Source organism: Periplaneta americana, chromosome 3 (assembly GCF_040183065.1).
Source record: "Periplaneta americana isolate PAMFEO1 chromosome 3, P.americana_PAMFEO1_priV1, whole genome shotgun sequence".
NCBI classification, from domain to species: domain Eukaryota; kingdom Metazoa; phylum Arthropoda; class Insecta; order Blattodea; family Blattidae; genus Periplaneta; species Periplaneta americana.
In genome coordinates, this window is record NC_091119.1 from 198,256,230 (window position 1) to 198,278,889 (window position 22,660).

Sequence of the window (22,660 nt, forward strand, 5' to 3'; positions counted from 1 at the left end):
ACCTTGTTCTCTGGAGATCAAGGATCCGTCGGTGTATAAATGAAGCCAGTTTTGTGGAGGGTACCTAATATTAATTGTCTCTAAAGACAATTGTTTCAGCATTTCAGTGTTTACTTCTGATTTCAGTATTTCTTCTGTTAAATTTAGATTATATTCTATATTTAATAGAGTTAAAGGGTTTGGTTTAATTTGTAAGTTTTCTTTTAAATTCGGGATATTGATTTTCTGTTTTAATTCTTGAACAATGGATATGAAACTTTGAGTTTTCAATCTACAGAGAGGACTGTATAGATGCCAATTGTTACCTGATAATCTGACAAGTTTTTCATATTGAATCAGTGCTTTTTCTTGTATTGTCATTTTGATGCTGTTAATACTAGTGAGGAATCTCATAGAATCTATTGGCGTTGAAATAAATAAATGTTGGTACTCACATTAATGAGATGGATGAGCTTGCCGATTACGCTCAGTTGTTCTATATTTGGACGTATGCTGGTAAGCTTAAGTCGGAGATCGTCACATACATCGAGTCGATTTCGGTAGCCTACTTTGTTTTTATTAGAGTTAGTGATGAAAACCCTTTCTCACACAGATACGTATAAGCAAACTGAATTATAATCTTCAAAGCACCATTGTACAGTTCACTATATCCTCTTTTCACTTGTGATGAGGCCCAGAAATTAACCATACCTTCCGCTTGGAATTTAATTTTAAGTCCAGTGTCATTCGAGAGTTCAATTAACTGTTCTCTTTCACTCAGTGAAAGTTCGTTAGTTTCAATATCGCAATGAAAGTGCTCACAAACCCATGAAATTTCGTCATATTTACTTGGAAAATAAGTTTCAAATTGTGACCTCAGACTTTCGAGATGCAAATATATGTCATTGCATAATTCTTTTCCAATAATGGAATCATTTTCAACCAAAAAAGACTCTAGCGTTGGAAATAGTGAAAAAATCCTCTGTTTTATGGAACTGACCCACAAACCAAGTTTCCTCACAAACACCTTTATTTTCTCATGCACATTGAGAACAGTCAAAGAATTACCTTATAGAGAGAGATTTAGTTCGTTTAGTTTTGAGAATACATCTGAAAGTTATGCCAATGTACTTAGCCACATGTCATCAGCTGATGTGCAGGGAAAACATGGCGAGAAACACCACGTTCATAGTGCTTTAAATCCCTCTTCTGTTGCTGACAGTAGAGTGGGAAGTCGGTAGACGGGTAGGGTAATAAATTTCATAAAATGTCAGTACTGGGAGAAAAAGATAAATGTAATTGCCATGTGTCATTTCCAAATTCTGAAATATATAATAATATATAATGTGATACACAATTCGTTTGAATTTTATTTTTTCTCCTGTCCTTTTTGAAGGACTACAAGGGCAAATCTCGAGGACCACTATTCTCTTTAACATGTTTCAAGCTGTCCAGGAAGCTGAACGAATCCTTTGTCTTTCAATGCACTTAAGAAGTAGAAGGTTTGAGATTTTGTTCTGAACATATTCTTGGAAGTTTCGAGGAGAAAGGGTTTCCTAAATGACCATTGTGGCCATTTTAAAATTACATTTTCTTGGGGAAGTACTACTTTTAGGTTCACCATAAACGGAAATATTAACATACTTTTTATGTATGCAGGTCGGGACCAACAATTTAGGTTCACTATAGCTGAATGTTCACTATAACCGAGTTCGCTGTATCCAGAGTTGACTGTATATATTTTTGGATATACTGTATTTCAGCGTTTCTCAAACGTTTTTGAAATGGGGACCACTTTTTTAAGTCAGAACAATTCCGCGGACCACCTTACTCTTGTTCCCTTCGAAAGCAAATTTATCATTTACGTAGCATATTTTAATATCAATATACTTATATTTCAAAATGGAATGAATTAATTATAATACTTTTGTAATTATATTTTTTTTAGCCAATCACAAGTAACTTATAACAAATTCTGTGCATTGTTGATTCATCGCTTGCCTGTTAGCAGTTAGTTGTTTGAAATCCTTCTTACGCTAGTAGTTGTCCATGTCTCTGTTAAATAGTGCCCATTATAAATAATGGACAACTGGCTCTGATCCGGATCTTTGAAAAGAAAAGAACATGATGATATGCTTCATTTAGGCGTTGCTAATAGTTCAGAAGCTGTGTGTGTGAAGAAATATATTATAGTGCCATTAAAGAAATATCTAGTCCTAGTGGTAGCTATTCAAAGAAAAAATACTTTCGTAAATATGACAAGAGTTATCTGGAACATAGATTTACTAGGTGTGGCAATAAGAGTGAACCAAAACCTCAGTGCGTTGTTTGTTACGAAGTGCTTTGAAACGGGTGTATGAAACCCACGAAATTGAAACGGCACTTAAAGACAAAACACGCAAGGGTAAAAAGTAAACCTGTCGGATTTTAAAATAGGCGGAGTCTAAATTTTTTATATCGTCTTCTGGAAAAACAAATAAAAAAGTTAATGCAGAAACTATGCCCGATTTTCAACAAGTAAAGATGCAATTTGGCACGTTCTATTATTGGTGTACGACGTACAGTACGTGCCCATTTCAATGTGCAGACTGGGTGTCGGCAAAACTATTAAGAAAGTCATCAATACATGAAAAGATTCGGTACTTTGGTCCTCTGTTATGAACTCGGCTGGTCCTTGGCTGGGTTACAGGCTCGGCACCAGATATGCAGGGAAAAGATGGCGAGAAACGCCATGTTCATAGTGCTTTAAATCCCTCTTTTGTTGTTGAGAGTAGAGTGGGAAGTGGGTGGACGGATACGGTAAGAAATTTCATAAAAAATTAGTAATGAGAGAAAGAGTGAAAGGTGATTGCCATGTGTAATTTCCAAAGTCTGAGATTTTCAGCTATAGTGTGATACACATGACGTGAATATGTTAGGAGAAAATCCACAAACGATTAGGGAAAACACGGGAATTTTACTGGAAGCAAGTAAAGAGAGAGGTTTGGAAGTAAATCCCGAAAAGACAAAGTGTATGATTATGTCTCGTGACGAGAATATTGTACGACATGGAAGTATAAAAATTGGAAATTTATCTTTTGAAGAGGTGGAGAAGTTCAAATATCTGGGAGCAACAGTAACAAATATAAATGATACTCGGGAAGAAATTAAACACAGAATAAATATGGGAAATGCCTGTTATTATTCGGTTGAGAAGCTTTTATCATCCAGTCTTCTGTCAAAAAATCTGAAAGTTAGAATTTATAGAACAGTTATATTACCGGTTGTTCTGTATGGTTGTGAAACTTGGACTCTCACTTTGAGAGAGGAACATAGGTTAAGGGTGTTTGAGAATAAGGTGCTTAGGAAAATATTTGGGGCTAAGCGGGATGAAGTTACAGGAGAATGGAGAAAGTTACACAACGCAGAGCTGCACGCATTGTATACTTCACCTGACATAATTAGGAACATTAAATCCAGACGTTTGAGATGGGCAGGGCATGTAGCACATATGGGCGAATCCAGAAATGCATATAGAGTGTTAGTTGGGAGGCCGGAGGGAAAAAGACCTTTAGGGAGGCCGAGACGTAGATGGGAAGATAATATTAAAATGGATTTGAGGGAGGTGAGATATGATGATAGAGACCGGATTAATCTTGCTCAGGATAGGGACCAATGGTGGGCTTATGTGAGGGCGGCAATGAACCTCCAGGTTCCTTAAAAGCCAGTAAGTAAGTAAGTATAGTGTGATACACAATTCGTTTGAATTTTGTTTTTTCTTCTGTCTTTTTTGAAGGACCACAAGGACAGAACTCGAGGAACACAGATGGTCCGCGGACCATAGTTTGAGAAACGCTGCTGTATTTGCATAACTTAAGGATCTAGGTACTTTCTTTCACATTAAAGAGATTTTTAGAACATGAAGTTCTTATTTTTAATAATGGAAATTTATAATTTAGAATACTGTTGCAGGAGAGAGGACAGAAAATAGTTGGATAAGTAAGGAAGATGTAAAATAAAATACTTTCCATAAATATAAGTTATCTGTATATATTTTTTCAACTTATTTTTCTACATACTTTTATTAGCAGTATGAGTGAAATCACTGGTACTAAAACATCTTTCTTAAAAATATTTTATGAATATTCTATCTCTAATAAATATTTATTTCTTTCACACATCATCATTCACACCACTCAGCTATAAATATGACGTATGTAGCCTCTTATATACAGTTAAATATTACATAGGTAGTCATCTTATTGTAACATAAAATGAAAGCAGCATTTTTGACATATATCAAAGTTAATTTCAGTTCTATCACATTACAAACAGCTGTAAAAGCTGGGAAATTGATACGTTCTTAATTTGTCAGAAATACACGCAAATGATGAAGTTAAAATCCGACAGAGTTAAAGAATATAAATAACGTACATATTGGAATGACTTGTGAAGAGTTCTTGTTACACATTTAAATAAGAATTTGAGAAAGATGAAGTTAGTTATTGGATTTTCAGTTGTTTTACTTTTCAGTTAATAGATTCAGAAAGAGAAGAACAGAACAACACATTCGTACATTTGTAACGTTAATAAATAAAGGCCATTCCTTCAACAGTCTTTCTATAAAATGAATTCTCGTGCTGCATACGTAAAACATTCATGGAATATTTGATATAAATGGGTGAAGCACAGATGCATGTCATTTTAATTAAATATTTTCTTATGATACATTAATATTATTGTTCTATAAGAAAGGAGATAAAAATGTCCTTGTGAAAATTCGTCTACCATACAAATTCTAATAAAAAATATATGTAATATTTGGTTCCGACAATATATTATAATATTATATATTATTTGATCATGAAAGATCATTATGTTACAATATTTACAAGTCTGTTTTATGAAAACATTTGATAATTGGAACTAAGTGTGACTAGTTAGTAACATTAGGTAAATCACTTTCAGGGGAAAAAAAAAGGGCAGATAGAACCTTTTTATTTTGAGGTCACGATATACAGGGTGTATGAGAAACATTTTGACAAATTTACGGAGATTGTATGTGGGAGTAAAGATAACTTAAATGATTGTTACTGAATAGCAATCCAAAACTAGAAACTGATGTTTGAGTTGCGAAATCGAATATATGAGAGATTTTGTTGAATAGATTTGGGCGTTTGGTGCAGTTTTTCAACAGCTAGCTGCCCATTATTATTCATCTTTGGAATGTTTGATTGTTTTAGTCTTATTCTGATTTTTTTTTATCTGATTACGTTACATGGGTTAAGGGTAGGCCTATGTGCTACAAATTTCCACAATATATATCTGATTTCAATGCAATTTTAACCACTAATTCTTTTCGTTAAGATTAGATGATATTGAAATTTTCAGATTTTTTTGGTTTGCCAGTTTTGGTTCATAAAAATTAAGTACAAAACTGCATATTTTGCCAATAAAACAGATTACACATGAATGAATAAAGATTTTTTTTCTCTATTTTCATGGCTTAGCATGGAGCTGAATAATTTAATAATGGCATTTTTTATTTGTTTTTTGTTATCATTTGTGGTTTGTAAAAAAAATGGTTGAACTTTGTTCTTAAAGTCATGCATAAAAATTATGTTGGCCATATTTTTCAAGCGATATAAAAATAATAAACATTTCCATAGAGTGGGGTGCTTAAAATGTGTGGTAAAATTGGCATTGCATTCTCTATTTAGTTTTTGAGAGAAATTTAATTTTCTACATTAAAAAAATGTTATATCCAGGAAACTGCATTGAAAGGTAACTAACTATATGATGGTTAACTTATAGCCTTTATTTAGGTCACCTATTCATCCTGGTCCACTTTACACGCCCCCAAAGTTCGTCATAATGTTTCGTCATCACCCTGATATATATATGATATGTAACATGTTGTGACGGAAGGATTAACATTTGAGTATCACTGTAACATGAAGTAAGAAATATCATCTTCTTCCATTCCTATTTGTCAATATCACTAATGAAGTACGAAACTCCTGGGTCATGTCAGCTGAGACAAGGCCCCCAGCAATAAGAATTATAAATACATTTAAAAACGTTTTGGTTAAAATTCTGAGATTCTTCAAACAGTCTTGAAACGAGACTAATGATGACATGTTTCACCCGTGTGAAATGTCAACAAGGCATTAGACCTAACATGGGAGAACTGAAGGGTCACAGCCTTCAGTACAGTTCAACATGGGTGCCACCCCCACTCTTCAGAATTAAACTGCCATGGGAAGAGGCCTGAGGTTAGCTATGGAGCTCATTCTTCGTACTTGTCCCGTCAGCTTCTTCTCGATGTCTTCCAGACTCTTTCCTTGCGTTTCCGGTACGCAGAAGATGACGAAGATCAGGCCAATCAGACAGATGATGCCGAACATCCAGAATGTACCGTGAGTACCCATCCCGTTGATGAGGTCTGTGAATGTCTTGGTGACGACAAATGTGCAGGCCCAGTTGAAGCCGGTGACAATAGAGGCAGCAGGTCCGCGGACTTTCGCTGAAAATAAAACAGTGAATCATGAATATAGAGTGGAAAAGAGTTGCACTTAATTTTCTAATGCAAATTTGTATATGAATTTATGTAAAGTACCACATTCAGTTTTTACAAGAAAATTTGTTACATCTCGGTGGCGTTTGCATAACTCTCAAATTATTTCGAAACAAATTATAATAATATAAACACTTATTTACTCTCTATACATTACTGAAGACAAATTTCGGAACAGATGCATTATAGGGGCTACCCATCACACATTATACGCAAAAGAAGGTCAGCGGAAGTAATGATTCGATTAGCGTTTTTAGCATTCGATATTCGATAAGCATTAAATGCTACCAAATTAAAAAAAATAAATAAAAAATTTAAACAGTTTGTTACTACTGATGTAATTTTAGTCACTTTGTATTATATTTTTGGTCCAGGGAAAATATTTTTGACTATTACTGCCGTTATTTCCATTTTGAAGTAGGCTACAAGTCAACAATATAAAACTGACTGTTAATTGAGAAGTTGACAACATATTTTATGTCGATTATAACAATAAATATCGATAGTAGCATTCATACCCCAGTCAACCAATAAGGAGATTGGCCCCTATTACTGCCGTTATTTCCATTTTGAAGTAGGCTACAAATTAACAATATCAAACTGACTGTAAATTGAGAAGTTGGCAACATATTTTATGTCGATTATAACAATAAATATCGATAGTAGGATTCATACCATTCAACCAATAAGGAGATTGGCCCCTATAATGCATCTGTGCCCAAATTTCTGTTGTAATTTTATATGATTATGAATGGGATTATTCAGTAGTTAAAAATTAAAAATATTTCATTTATAAAATAGTAAGAAGATTTTTTTTATCGTCATGCTGCTTGATTGTTTTTTCTTTGTTTCCTTGGCAACATTTATTTCGAAATGTAACAAATGAAAGCTATTCAAGTTATTTATGTGGGTTATTGAACTTTTCGCAAATGTATCCCTCGAAATAATAATTCTTGCAGACTATTTGGTCGTAAATTGTGTTAATTTGAATGTAATAGAGTATTTGCCAAGAAGTAAGAAGATTTAGTAGTCTTTACTGATTTGAAATGTAAGACAACGACAACTGGCATTGAAATGGCCGAAGAACAAACAGTATGGTAAGTCATATTCGAATTTCATATTAATTGATTTCACACGAATAAATCCAAGTCTTTTTGTGAATGAAATGTTTCTATTTTTATTAAAACTTAATTTTTACTCTAAACTCTAGAATACAAGTTTGACTGTGGTGTGTCGAGCCTCGAATCAAAAGAGAGGAAAAACAAGTGAAAATCAATAAAGATGGCTATGCAAACTTTGGCTAGCTTAGTATATATTGCAGAATTGAAAGCTAAAATGAATATGCTGTTTGGTCAGCAAATAAAGACTAGTATTTTTCCTGGACCAAAAAATTGTACTTTCCGTTGCCAAAAAAAAAAAAAAAAAACAGCGAATGATAGGCAAATATTTTTCCATGCAATGATTACTTCAAAAATTTCTCTGTTAAATTGGCCTTGATTTCTTGCAATATTATGGCTGTTTTTTAGCAGCTTATCTGTATTCTAGTTATTAATAGAGTTTCCGTAATAATGGGTTTATAGTAAAATTATTACAAAAGATGTAAATGCACCCACAGAAATTGCTGCCCATACTGTTTTTGTATACTAAAAGTTACAAGTGAAATTTGTCATAATTTGAACTATTATGTCCACAGCACAGAAAATGAATACTACAGTCATTTGGTCAAAGTGTATTTGTTGTAAGTATATAAATTCGTTACATTTAATATTATTATGCATGGTAAATTAACTTACCTGGTAAAATCTCGCCCATCATGAGCCATGGGATTGGTCCAAATCCAAAAGAAAAGCCAATAACATAGATGACGAAGCTGGCAAGTGGGAGCCATCCGTAAGTACTGACATCGGCACTTGTGCAGTTCTTCAAGTAGAAGAAGGTTCCCAGAACCATGAGGGAGAGTATCATAGCTATTCCAGAGATATACAGCAGGATTTTACGTCCGAAGCGGTCTATGACGATGGTTGCCAAGAATGTTGATCCGAAGTTGACAACTCCAACTATGATTGTGCTGGTGTTACCATCTAGGGTGCTTCCAGCGTACTGCAAACAAATGACAGTTGTTAGCTACTATACTGATAATGAAAATAGCGTTATACAAGAAAAGGATGCTAAGATAGGAAGAAAGAATGTGCCTTTGTTATCTATTTGTCACTACAGACTATTTGATATATAATATATTTTTTTAATGATGAACTGATGTATGACATAATATTAATAGAACACCAATCATTGGAATTCTGGGCGAAATGTTGTTGTTGTTGTTTTCTAATGCCAGGCGTTTGACAATAAAGTCATTTGACCTCTTGCACTCCAATATTTTTCAAAGATATTATCATGGCCAGCCACTGAAGCACAAATTTTGAGGTGTTCTGAATCGATTTCTTGGTTTGAGTTGCACAATGGGCAGTTAGGGGACTGATATATTCCAATTCTATGCAGGTGTTTGGCCAAGCAATCATGGCCTGTTGCCAATCTAAATGCAGCTACAGACGATTTTCGTGGTAAATCGGGAATTAACTGTGGATTATGATGCAGAGAGTTCTATTTTTTTCCTTGGGATTGTGTTATCAAATTTTGTTTGTTGAAGTCTTAAGTATGTAGATTTAATAAATCTTTTCTACGAGTAATACGTAGATTTAGTAACAGGTCTGTAAGTAGCAGTGCTGCCCTTCTTTGCTAAAGCATCCGCATTCTCGTTTCCCAGGATTCCACAATGGGATGGTATCCATTGGAATACAATTCTTTTATTGAGTGATATTAATCGAGAGAGCATTTTAGTTATTTCTGCTGTTTATAAGTAATCAATGGGAATTTATTCCTGAAGTAAAATATGGATTTTTTTAATTGTATACAGATTAAGTCCTTTTCAAGTGGAGCATTTGATTTTCTCAGTGATGAGGGAAGTATTTATAGTGGTTTAATTTAATACTTCAACAGTGTTCAGTGTGGTGCAAAAGATTTGGATTTTTGCATCATGTCATTCATGTAGAAACAACCAAAATTTCAGAGCTATATTTGGGATCTATTAGTTCACCAGAACAGTCATGGAAAATACAATTTTTGAGAACAGATCCAACAAATAAGATCTCCTTTCTATGATGCTAGATGTTTCTACATTCAGAATGGCGATAGAATATGATGAAGATAAAGTTTTGGTGCTATTTGTGTGAGTAATTAATGGATATGAAGAATACACAGAGCAATTTACATCGAAATAATTTGGTTTGAGAGAAAATTCTTGTATTGTTTGAAGACTGGGGAATGAATTCTGAGAGAATATTGTGATAGCAGATAATTTATGAGGAGTTCTATTACAAGAAAGCCAAAACACTACATTTGAAGGGAATTAAAATTTGTTGTAAAGTTCTCTTACCCCAAAAATCTGTACAGTATAGAAGACCACAGCATTGATGCCACTCATTTGCTGGAAGAACATGAGTCCAAGGGAGATGAGAAGAGGTTTCGTGTTGTTCTTGTTAAATAGTTCGCCAAATGAACTGGAGGGATTCTTTTCCGCCTCGTTGTGTACGTTCTCAATTTCTTTCAACTCATTTGAGATGTCACTATCTTGTCCACGCAACCATTGTAGAGATTTTTTGGCTTCTTTACCATTATCTGCAAGGAAATGAACGAAATTAGCCTACTGTATGAACTTCAAGTAAAGTAATAGTACATTATGCAACGAGCCTATAATGATAGTAATTAAGACGCGAGTATGTTTATGAAACGAGCGCAAGCGAGTTTCATAATTTTCATACGAGCGTCTTAATTACCATTATAGGCTAGTTTCATACGACTTTTTATGCTCGACCATATTTATAACTTGAAATTATTTATAAGTATTCATGTTATTCTTATCTGACTGGGGAGCGGAACTGACCTTGTGCAATATCTCGTAAATTGTGAGATGTGCGCAGACGCGAAAGTATTGATTTTTTCCGAGAAAGAAATGTCATTGACCTTGATATAATCTAGAGAGTAAAATAAACATTAATCTTGATATAACCGGCCTGGGTTCGATTCCCGGTCGGGGCAAGTTACCTGGTTGAGGTTTTTTCTGGGGTTTTCCCTCAACCCAATATGAGCAAATGCTGGGTAACTTTAGGTGATGGACCCCGGACTCATTTCACCGGCATTATCACCTTCATCTCATTCAGACGCTAAATAACCTAAGATGTTGATAAAGCGTCGTAAAATAACCTACCAAAATTAAAAAAAAAATAAAATAAAATCTTGATATAACCTTGAAATTGATTTAGACATTAAAACGAGATGACAAATTGAATTTATTTGAATATTATTTACAATTAACGCTAATTATTATAGTAACAGAACATAACCTTCTGCGACAGTATTGGATTTCCAGCCTCCGTGACGTTTCGCTAGTTGTCTTTCGATTGCATATCCGAGAATAATCGATACTTGCGCTTTCATATTGCTACAATGGTGTTTTCTGATTGGTGGAACACCTGAACTTTAATGAGTAGGTGTACTTTAATGAGGTCCATTAAAGGACTGCTACCAGGTGTATAATTACTACATTTCGGCATGGCCGAGCATAAAAATATTTTAATCGCAGCTTATTCTAAGTGCATATTAAGAAGATTCGTTACGCTGATACTTACTTTTAGAAATATACCATCTGGGCGTCTCTGGGATGAAGAACATGCAGATGAGGAAGGGAACAGGAATGCATGCTCCCAAAGTTGCCAACATTGACCAGTTCAGATATTTTCCAGCAGCGTAGCATAAGAGAATTCCTGGAATAATAAAATTACATTTACAGAATTAGAACACAACTACTTCTCTTGGTTTGGCGTAAATTTTATAGAGTCCTATATGACAACTTTTTTATTCTTGAAAAATATAAAATCATACTTTTAGATCATAAAAATTAGTTCAAACATGTTTATTAGTGATCCACAAGATGGTAAATAATTCATTTTACTGCACGAGTTTTTTTTTTTCTCAAACAACGTTCAGCTGTTTTATTGGCGCCATAGACTCAGAGATACCAACTTCTTAAATTTTCTTCGACTCTCTTCGTTGCTAACTTCAGAGCGTTAGAATGCATATAAACATCACACAGAAAAAATAAGAAAATAAAAAGTAATGTGTTGCTTTAAGGCAACACTATGCAGTAGGGGGTAAATGTAATCCTAGAATAATTGCAGAATTTATACGATCAACATTATTTTTCCTCGATAGTTGTAGGCTATAGCATTTTATCTTAGAAAGCATGAAGAAAAAGATAATCAGATAGTCAATATAATATAATATAACATAATATTGTTTTATTTAGAGTTCAGTCTAATTGACATATCACAAGTTTAAAATCAATGACATTTATATATGTAAATGATCATTGTGTATTATGAAAATTAAAGCAAACATTTTCGCCCTTCGGGAATCATCAGGCATTTTACATACAATATATTGTGCATTTTTTTATGTGTTTGTTGTAGAATGTGAAGCTGTTATGAAGTTTAAAGAGAAATCAAATGGATTTTATCATGTTTGCAATTTTATAATGTTATAATTTAAACATAAGACCAACAGTTCAGCCACAATTTTATTATATGAGTAGTTTAATATCAAAGACGGACATCTGTCGTCTCCATAGTTTTGATCTAGAGGCAATTTTTTAATTCACAGTGTTCTTTGTAATATTTAACACAATTTATTTTATAAATGTAGTGTTAGAGTTTGCATATGGTTTCACTATAACTGGAAAGAGCATGAAGAATTTTATAAAAAAACCACAGCAATCTAAATTTCGATTGAGGTCAGATGTCGGTCTCTGATATTAAGCTACTCATATATTAAATTTTATATCTGTATTTTTATATTTTAAATCGTTAATCACCATAAGTCAATCATAAAATAGTTGTTTCATTATTATATAAAAGTTGTGTTTAATCAGTTTGTACATATTCCACAACAAAGACAAAAAAAAATGTACAAGATATTGTATGTAAAAATGCCTGATGATGTCCGAAAGGCGAAAACGTTTGCTTTAATTTTCACAATACACAGTGATCATTAACATACGTAAATGTCTTTGATTTTAAACTTGTGATATGTCAATTAGACTGAACTCCAAATAAAACAATATTATGTTATATTATATAGCATTTTATATTTAGGTTGTCATTAAAATATGGTGTTCACTTAAATCGGCTACAACTTGCCATTTTCATATCTTTGAACAATATTGGAGTGCAAGAGGTCAAATGACTTTATTGTCAAATGCCTGGCATTAGAAAACAACAAACAACATATTTAGGTAATCGATAACTTACCTACATTACCAAGCGCTGTTGGTAGAATTCCCAGCATGCCCCTGACTTCAGGCTGAAGAGTTTCTCCAAGGTATACAGGGAAGCACAGCGATACAACTCCAACACAGAATCCAGCTATAGCTCTGCCGGCATATACCATGGGGACGTTCACAGCGAGTGCAATCAGAAGCCAAGCTGTAATGAAACATAATGCATATGTAGAGTATTATTCTTGTATGGTGTATTCATATTTTTAATATTACACCATTTTTTGAAACATGAAAATTAGTCAAAATTATTTATTAACGAAACACCCGGTTACCAAATCGTAAACCAGGAATTTTATAATTTTATATGTATCATACAGTATCCCAGAAACGCCGTCCAAATTATTCGAATAGACAACTCAAATCACACCATCAGGGATAGTGAACATACTATAGTCCCGTCGCTCTTATTTCCGGCAGCCAATCACGTTGCAGGTCGGCTACATTTAAACGTGTGCGTCTTGTGATTCGCTGCCTAAGGCTCGATCAATACTTAATATAATCGCCCGCCATTTTGGCTCTTTCGTTGGCGTTCGCAGAAAGCACACGAGGACGTTATTTGCCGCTCAATTATTTGCGTTTGATTTATTATCATAGGAGCTACGACATGATAATGTTTAACGGTGTGGCAATTAGATTCCTCGTCTAGTAGCTCGGCAACGAAAGAACAAAAATGGCGAACGATACTACATACTTAGACTTTATAGAGCCTTGACTTCCTAAGACGTAAGCAAAGAGGAGGAGTCACGCCGGGAATAACAGCGTCGCGATTATAGCGTAATGACTTTTAATATTGAATTAAATATACCGCAACTTTCATCACCCCTGATACTACTTCAAAAGGCCTCCAGTATGGCACGTGAGCCACAGTATAACTTGAAAAAATGGACGACGTTTCTGGGACACTATGTATAATTGGAAATTACTGTAAGTTATTGCGTTCTTTCTTAAGATTAAAATTTTTACTTTCCCTTTGTACAAAATATGTCACTCCATTTAGGTAGCTTTATATACGCCTGTGCACATTTTTTCTCCCGAATTGTAGAACATGTTTTGTTCTTATTGTATATTTACGAGCAGTATGTGGTACAAACATTTTTACTTGAAAAGTAACAGTACTGCATTTGAACCAGATCACAAAAACAACACAAAATGACGATTAACTTTAAATTCGCTTCCAGTTTTTACGTGATTCAGTACTCTGCAGTTCCTATGTCTGAGTTGTGCTATTTCCTCCTATACCAATGTCCGTGGGGTGCCAATTTTGATAAAGTATCTTTATTGAAAGGCATCGAGAATCATTACTCTTCATCAGGACACTTAAAGCGGAGGTCTAATTTAAAATGTCTCTTAATTAAATTCCATTAAGTGACAGCCCCCTGAAGAGAGTTCGTAGACAACGTAGGAATGTTAATCAACTTTGTTCTTATTTACATTGGCGTCATGTTTTAACAGTAAATTGTATTTCCTCTCATTTAAAGGCTCTTTCACTTCTCCTTTTCTTTTATCGTTGTTACGTCAGGCATATAAGACAACGAATTTTGTTCTATAGACATGATTTAAGTACGAAATGGATTTGTGTCGTATATTAAGCCTGTGTTTTATTAGCCATAATGTTGTAGGATACCAGTGATATTATTTTTCAGTCTAAGCCTTTAAATATATGTTAATCGCGGAGTGGAATAGTCATAACTAACTAAAATTAAAACTTGCTTAAACTTCCTGAAAGAAAATCCTTGTTAACAAACCTCGGGGCGCGACGGAATTGATGTATTATTCAGGTCAAAAGTTACCATGAAATGTACCGGATATCAAGTACTTTTGGAAGTAGGCCTAATGTTTGTTCAGTTTTGAATGGGCGCTTACGTCATTTGTTTTTACGTTCACGACATCATAGGTTTGTTTTCCGAGCCTAATCAAAGACAGACGTTTTCACTGATTTAATCATTTGTGGTGCTTTCGAGTGTCTGAATTTCGCACTTAGTATCTTCATTTTTTTAATTATGTCCGCTTTTAAAAACATGTTTTATTTTGTCACGAGAACAAGAAAGTATTGAATTTATCGGTAAACAATTCTGAGAAGAATTCGTAGAGAAAGTTGCTGGATTTATGGCCAATTGGCTAGAAATTAATTCACGCAATGATCTTCGTCATGACAATACTGCTCTGGAACTAAAACTCCTGTGCGGAGATAAATTTAAGGAATAAATTTGTAACGCTCTGTTGTAACAATCATTTCGGCCCTTAAGAAATAAAAACAAATGAAGTTTTGAAGTTTCTTTTTATCCTCTCAGATGTGAATGATATTTATTTTTTGTTTTTAATATATGGCTGCATTCATTTGTTGTCAAAACAAAAGAACAACAGACATGGCCTACATCGTTATGTACGCCTTGAGAATTAAACTTGCTCCGTGGTGATGATTTCAGGATAATAGAAGAAGCGCCAAAAGCTCTCATTCAACACGGAATATGTATTAATAGAAGATTGTGTAGGCTGAGGAGTTTAATATAGGAATTAATATCTTCTAGCAAATACAGGTTAGCAGTGATGTTATACTTACAGACAATGAATGGAACCGCTGTGGCGACAATGGTTCTTTTTCTACCAATACTCTCGATCAGAGCTCCTCCAGCAACTCCTCCTACCAGGGCGGACAATGGCATTAAGCTACCAATCCACGACGCCTGTAACAGAAAACATACATACTGTATTATATTATTCTGATTTTATGAAATATTACATGTTCACAGTCCTACGTTATCCACCGACATATATGACGTAAGGTGCATAAATTGGAAATGGGTATCCATAAAGCCGAGAAAGGCTAATGAGTAGGTTTGTGAAATGTTTGACACTGGAAATCAACTAACAAAACATAGAATGTTATTTGAAGTTACTTCTGTAGTCGTTATAAGTGGCCTGTATTAAAGGTAGAGTGATCGCAAAATATAGACTTATATTACTAATAAATACATAATATAAACTCGTGTTATTTTTTATCGCTTCTTTAAGAATAAAGATCTTGGCGACCTTTTTATGAAAGGGATTTGCATATATTAAACAATATTGTTACCTTTATTAGATATTAAGTATCAAATGTTTCATGTCACAAAATACAATGATGTTTTTTATTTAGGAAGAATGTAGAGGTCATTCCTGACGATGATGGATTTTAATCCAAGTCATTCCCAGTTTTTATTATTTTGTTTATTATTTTTACGTTTACATTTCATATTTAAATGCTGCCATTGCATGGATAAATTACATCAACAAAATTTTGTTTCTTAATTTCGATTTATTTTTGCTGGCATTGTAGTTATAAAGAGAAATGCAGTGGGAAATTTTATCAAATCCACTAATTTTTGCACCACTTAAATATTCAGCAGAGCTCTAAACCCATCACTTGACATGTATTTTTTATACGGATAGCATGATATCTGTTATTATGTATTTTAATTTTTGTTTCATTTTGTATTCAATTAAATCAATTGTTGGGTCAATACTAACGTTCTGTTTTATGTTATTTAAGTGTCACCGTGTATCCATGCTACTAAAATAAATACTTTTAGTCACGCGATGGACATTTTTAGTCTTCTAAATTTATCACAAACATGATTTTAAAATGCTGTTTTTGTGTTCTTGTTTCGCCGTGGAAGACTACCTTTTTCATTATTAAATACTTCGAGCGGAATATTCTTCATACCTCAAATCATATACATACGTAGAAAATTGCGGACCGGCCTTCGTGTTTCATCTGTAGGTTTTGTTGCTAGGACAACCGGGACAAATGAATCATTTTAGAATGTAGGAATGATTGTTTCATAATTGCGCAGTAAACTCTGAGTTTTCAGTGGATTCTTCAGCTATAGAAAACTGCACGAATGCATGTTGCAGTTTCTATGAAGACAGCTGTACTCTGAAATCCGTGTCACCGAGAGCCCGTTACTTTCTATACTACGTAGTTAAGTTGGCTGCAAATTATATGTACTTTTTTTATCGACATCGCCTGATGTTTTATTTAATCGTCGAACGCTGTATTTCTTTTTTCAGTCGCGGTAAGATATCTCGAACATTCTAAAACAACAGGTTTGTGCAAACCTTCCAATTCGTGTGGAAAATTCCATTACCTTCGATGTTAGTATGCGGTGGGGACGGTAGGAGAGGTGGATGTAGTTTGTTGTAAGAATCTTAACTACATTCAGCACTTATTTACAGCTCGTTAGTATGAACGAAGCTTTGCTTTCGGCAGTTGAGCGACCGACAAGGGCCGCCGCAGTGCTCTGTGTCTCGGTTTCTCAAGGAGAATGACTTCGCTAGATAAGGACTACCGCTTACTTGCTTTTGCACGTACCGCCACAGACCGTGCGAGCCTTGGCTTTCCCAGGCTGATACATTATCAAATTTCATAATTTTCTCGTTATGGTCTGTGACTAATACTGATTCCTTTGCTAGGAAGAAGTTGAGAGTTGTTGCCTTAGCCCGTTTCACTACCGTTCGTCAGATTTCTGCTTGACGAACGTGAACTTAGCAACCGTCAGTTTTTATTGTTTAATGTTTCGCTAGTTAATGTATGGAGAATTTAAAAAGGCCATGCATATTTCGTTTAGCAGGCCTATAAAATATTTAAGAAGGCCATGTATCTTCCGTAGAAATGAAGGTTATCACATAGCAACCGTCAGTTTTTATATACTGTTGAATGTTTCTTGGAGAATTTAAGAAGGCCATGAATATTTCGTAGACAGTTTGATGATCAGTTAGTTCAGTAGGTCTATAAACTATTTAAGCAGGTCATTCATATTTCGTAGAAATGAAGGTTATGGTACAGAAGTAGTCCTTAGTCTGCGTAGCATACATAATATTTGTAGGGGAAAACTGCTTGATTTTTTTATGGAAAATATAGAACGAAATAATAAGAAAAGAGAGATGATTTCATGTCCGATGGCAAAACGTGAAAAATAATAAAACTCAAAAAACGTGAACAGCAAGAAGTAATGTCAGAAGAAAATAAAGTAAAATGAATATGTTGCTTAAAATCTTAGGACATCCAGTAGAAATTGCTGTGAAATAGTAAATAATGGATTTATATCTAGGATTTTATAGCATTTGTTGACTTTTGTTTTTGTTTTGTAATATGACTTGTTTCGACAGATGATTTCGTAACGTAAATTTGTCATAATCAGCAAATAGCATCTGCCGTACTTTTCTGGTAAAGAATAATCAGGTCATTGTATTATTTTCAAGACATTCCAGGTTCATAGAATGTAGCGAAATGTATCTAGAGCTTTTTTTAACTCCCGAGTCCTTTAATTTCGCGCCGTCAAAGCGGGTGATTATATTTCCTTTGCATAATTTAACTTATATGAAAACAAAAACAAACCTTGAAATAGGAAAATATTCAAAATTATAAAAAACAGTATTAATTACAGATGTTCCAGATGTTATTTTCCAGAAATGTGTGGAACTTTATTTTCACTTTTTGGCCAGAAGAGCCAAATGCTTTGTGAGAAGCAAATTCTGTTTATAGATTTATTTTCCTTTGCTTTCAAAATCAGTACAGACGATATGGAGGGTTCATGGAATCAGTGCAATCTAACACAATAGTAAAAGCAGGCTTTGACGTCAGTTTAACATATTTTTAGACATGCGAAAAGTGTACAATATCCTAAGACCTAAAGCGATAGGAACTGTGCCTAAGATCCTCTTGCCTGCTCGTCCGTTAACAATGACGAGATTGAATCAACTCGTTGCCATGCAACACGCACTACAAGATTTGGAAGCTGATATTAAAGAAGAAAACCTCGTCCCCACCAAGTGGCTCCTTGCAAGGTCAAATTAAAACAGGTTTGCTGCATTCCAACACGAGCACCAGACTGATACGAGCCTCCCGTTTCCAGCCAATCCCAGAACTCGACCTCAACAAACTGTCCAATGAGAGAGAAGGGTGTGTAAACGTGATGCATAGGTCTCTGGCTTTTGTGTATGTATGGACTTGTTTTATTTTCCTTTCATTCTACCAGCTTTACGACTATGTTCAGCATTTGTTACGCAAACACCAGTTGCGGCTCGTAGCTTTGCTCTTGGAGCCACCACTGTTGTGAAGTATACTTTCTGTACCTTGCTTTCATACAGCTTTTAACCTATTTTTAAACCTGACAGATGGAAAAATGATTGCCGTAGGGGTTAGCATGAGTATTTGTTAAAATATTCGTCGAAATGAATTTTTCAGGTTCTCATGGACAGATAACGGAATTAGATTTTTATGTGTATCACAAATTTCAGCGGAAGCAGCAGTAGACTACCCATATTGAACGTTTCTGTAGTGAAGCAGCATATTACTGAAACTTGCAGAGGCTGTGTAACATAATAGAGCCACGCAACAGTCATAATATTTTTTAAAATCTGTAATACGTAGTGAAAAAAAAAGCTTAGGTATTAAATAAAACCATATTTTCGTTCACAAAGTAATGAGTTTAACAACACGATACTTTTTTTCTTTTGTTTCATTTTAGTTTCCTTGGAAACGCCTATTTAGAAATCGAACAAATGAAAGTTGCTCAGCATATTATTATGTGCGTTGTTCACTTTTTTTTTTCTGCAGATGTATTCATCGTAATGATTTTGATTCACAAACGCGAATTGAATTTCCATTATGAATACAATATAGAATTTTCCAACGCCGTAAGAAAATTTAGAACATTTTAATAGGACGTAGAGCTTGGAAGACGGGCTATGAATGATTGAATAGCGAAATGGCTGTGATGTTTGACATAAATAAATCCTAATATTTTGTGATGTTTGTTTTTTATAACATTTTTAGGTATTTAAAAATTTTAAGAGCATTTTCGTTCCGGTGGTGTGGACAGGATATGGTCATAGCTGAGTATCGGAGTGTCATGTTTGAAGTCATCGGAACACAGGGTGCCAACAAAGGCAACCGAGTGCACACGAAGGCTATTAAACAAGCGACGAATGGTTCGTGACGTCCGCATTCGTTACGCAGGCTCGTCTACACTTGGTATTGCCTTCGCAATCTCTGTTTCGTGTGTGCGTTAAAGCCATTTAATGACGCAAGCCAGCAGAGATCATCTTGCTGTTTGTTAGTTTAAAACCGTCACAAATGTCAAATGCTCCTTATTCGTCTCAGCAAATCAAGTGAGACATACGAAGTGTTTGGGGGTCGAATTGATTGACTTGTCTCTTCTTCGTTACAAGAGGGTAAAGAAGCCAAACAAAGTATGCTGATACATGTTCGTTGTTGAACTACGTAGTCTAGACGTAGCTCAGAGAGGCTGGTACGAAAAGGGAATCTTAACGAGTTGTATATAATTTAATCTCTACTACTTTTTTTTTTGTTTGGTTATTTAACGACGCTGTATCAACTACGAGGTTATTTAGCGTCGATGGGATTGATGATAGCGAGATGAGGTCAAGGATTCGCCATAGATTACCTGACATTTGCCTTACGGTTGGGGAAAACCTCGGGGAAAAAACCCAACCAGGTAATCAGCCCCAGCGGGAATCGAACCCGTGCCCGAGCGCAACTTCGGATCGGCAGGCAAGAGCATTAGCCGACTGAACTACGCCGGTGGCTTCTAGTACTCACTATAAGCTGGTTTTTGGTTGATTTCGGGTGCCAGGACTTTACCATGTTATTAACCTTTAAATTGGCAAAACTTCATTTCTAACACTAGTTTATTAAACCGTGTCGGACCGTAAAGAAAACAGCTATCGCATTGTTCATATTTTATATATTGTACAATATCATAGTATTGTGAAATTTTAATTTTCCTACCATTTTTTATATTTTTCTATCAGCCTATTAACCTGTTGTATCCTATAGGATACTTTGCGAATTTAAGGGTTAAAGGAAAGCATTATTATAAATATTAGATTGCCTGCAAATTTATATATATATATATATATATATGTATATATAGCCTACCTATGTATTTAATTACATTATATAAAATTGTTCAGGTAATATAATATAGGTAAATAAAAAAAATTGGCAATTTTTTACCCTGTTAACGATCAACTCCCTTAAGTCATTGGCTGTTCTGAACTGTTTCTGCTTAATTGATACCCATTTTCATTTTATGCGCCATTATGTAAACTAAGTAGAAAAAGTGGTTGCGCGTTATTGATACTGTTAGCTTTTATTTTTTTATATAAAATATCTCTAGTCGACCTACAAGAAGAGAAAAATTGTAACGTTTTGACATGAAATGTTTTTCTGTAAATTCTGACGTTACTCGTGGTACCATGTATAATGAACCTCGTGTCTCGTGGTTTTTTTTACGTGGTTCGTCTTGCTCCACACTATTTAATGTGCTTCGAGGTTTTCACTCAGTCTGAACGAAGTGAGACAAATGGCCTTTTGGCTAGGAGTTCACATAATGGTTGAGGCCCAAGAGTCCTTGCAAGGACGCGATTTTCATCGTATAACTTTTTTTAACTGAAAATTCCTATCTCCCTCTTTCATTCATTCATTCATTCATTCATTCATTCATTCATTCATCCATTCATTCATTCATACCACGAGGTCATTAAAATTCGTGGTAGTAGACATTATGAGAGCTCTTACGTCAGAAGACAAAAGGAAGTAAGCGCCAAAACATGGATTTTCTGGTTATGGTTGATTTGTATACAGGATGTGACAACTTTAACGTTTAGAATTTCTGGAACATGTTCCCTGACACGTTCTACGTTGATTAAACGTAACATACCTATATCCGAAATTGAGAGGTTACAGAGATAACAGAGCTGGAAAAAATAGAACTTCTTGCAGCTCCAAGCATTATACCGTTTATACAAGGACTATTTTATGGCATTACTAAGTAGAGATACATAAGAGACATTTGAAAAGCAGTGAATGAAGGAAATTTTACTTTTAAGAGAAATTAAATTAAAATTGTTTAGGTTGCTAAGGAAACGAAACAGACAACAGTTTAAAATAACAGTTGTGAGAAAAATAAACCGTATTGTGACTAGTCTTTTTATTGAGTTAGGTGACTAACTAAAAAATTTAACTTTGGGGTACAAATACTCCAAACCTATAGAACTTTGGATATAGGTATGTTAGGTTTAATCGACGTAGAACGTGTCAGGGAACATGTTCCAGAAATTCTAAACATTAAAGTTGTTACACTCTGTATAGGCTACATAGTATTTTATGGTTATTTTGATGTTGGCACTGCCGAATTGCAGGGATTTTTAGTTGCGTGTATAATGTATTTCGGTATTCAAAGGAAGTAAGTCATAAAGCTGTATGCAAAGTGGAATATTCGTCTCACCATATCTCAAAATGGAGATTTTTGACCTACTTCCTTTTGGCGTCTTAGATAAGAGCTGTAAAACATTTTGATGTGGATGCTCACCTCTTGGTCGGTAGGTTGGACGGTGCTGTTGTCACTGGCCATGGATGCCAAAGCCGGCGATGTGTATGCTGAAGCAAACCCAACCATCATGGAACCTAGGGATACCGATATGGCAGCCATAACCTGCAATGAAGAAAGTTTTCATTTAAATCCATTGTATAGTATTTTATTTATTTCATATAATTATAAGGAATTGGCTGGATCACTGATTTAGAATAAACTGCTTACTCAAGGATGCACTGGAAGGATTAGTGAACGGGAGAAAAGTTCGGGGCGTAAGAAATCAGATGATAGACAACATTAAGGCATACGGATCTTATGCGGAGGCGAAGAGGAAGGCAAGAAATAGGAAAGATT

At 34.6% G+C, this 22,660-nt stretch overlaps 2 protein-coding genes across 8 annotated transcripts in view; one reads left to right on the forward strand and one right to left on the reverse strand.

Moving 5' to 3' along the window:
* Positions 1-22,660, forward strand: part of Roc2 (Regulator of cullins 2) — a 298,758-nt gene that overhangs the window by 9,482 nt on the left and 266,616 nt on the right. The window lies entirely within an intron of this gene.
* Positions 3,989-22,660, reverse strand: part of LOC138696944 (facilitated trehalose transporter Tret1-like) — a 119,732-nt gene continuing 101,060 nt past the window's right edge. For all 7 annotated transcript variants that reach the window (XM_069822458.1, XM_069822461.1, XM_069822462.1 and 4 more), the window contains 7 exons: positions 22,304-22,426; positions 15,487-15,610; positions 12,898-13,071; positions 11,221-11,355; positions 9,969-10,210; positions 8,329-8,635; positions 3,989-6,484 (listed from right to left, as the gene is read on the reverse strand). In XM_069822458.1, the coding sequence (XP_069678559.1) occupies positions 6,207-6,484; positions 8,329-8,635; positions 9,969-10,210; positions 11,221-11,355; positions 12,898-13,071; positions 15,487-15,610; positions 22,304-22,426 (1,383 nt within the window). In that variant the 3' untranslated portion in view covers positions 3,989-6,206. The remainder of the gene's footprint in view (positions 6,485-8,328; positions 8,636-9,968; positions 10,211-11,220; positions 11,356-12,897; positions 13,072-15,486; positions 15,611-22,303; positions 22,427-22,660) is intronic.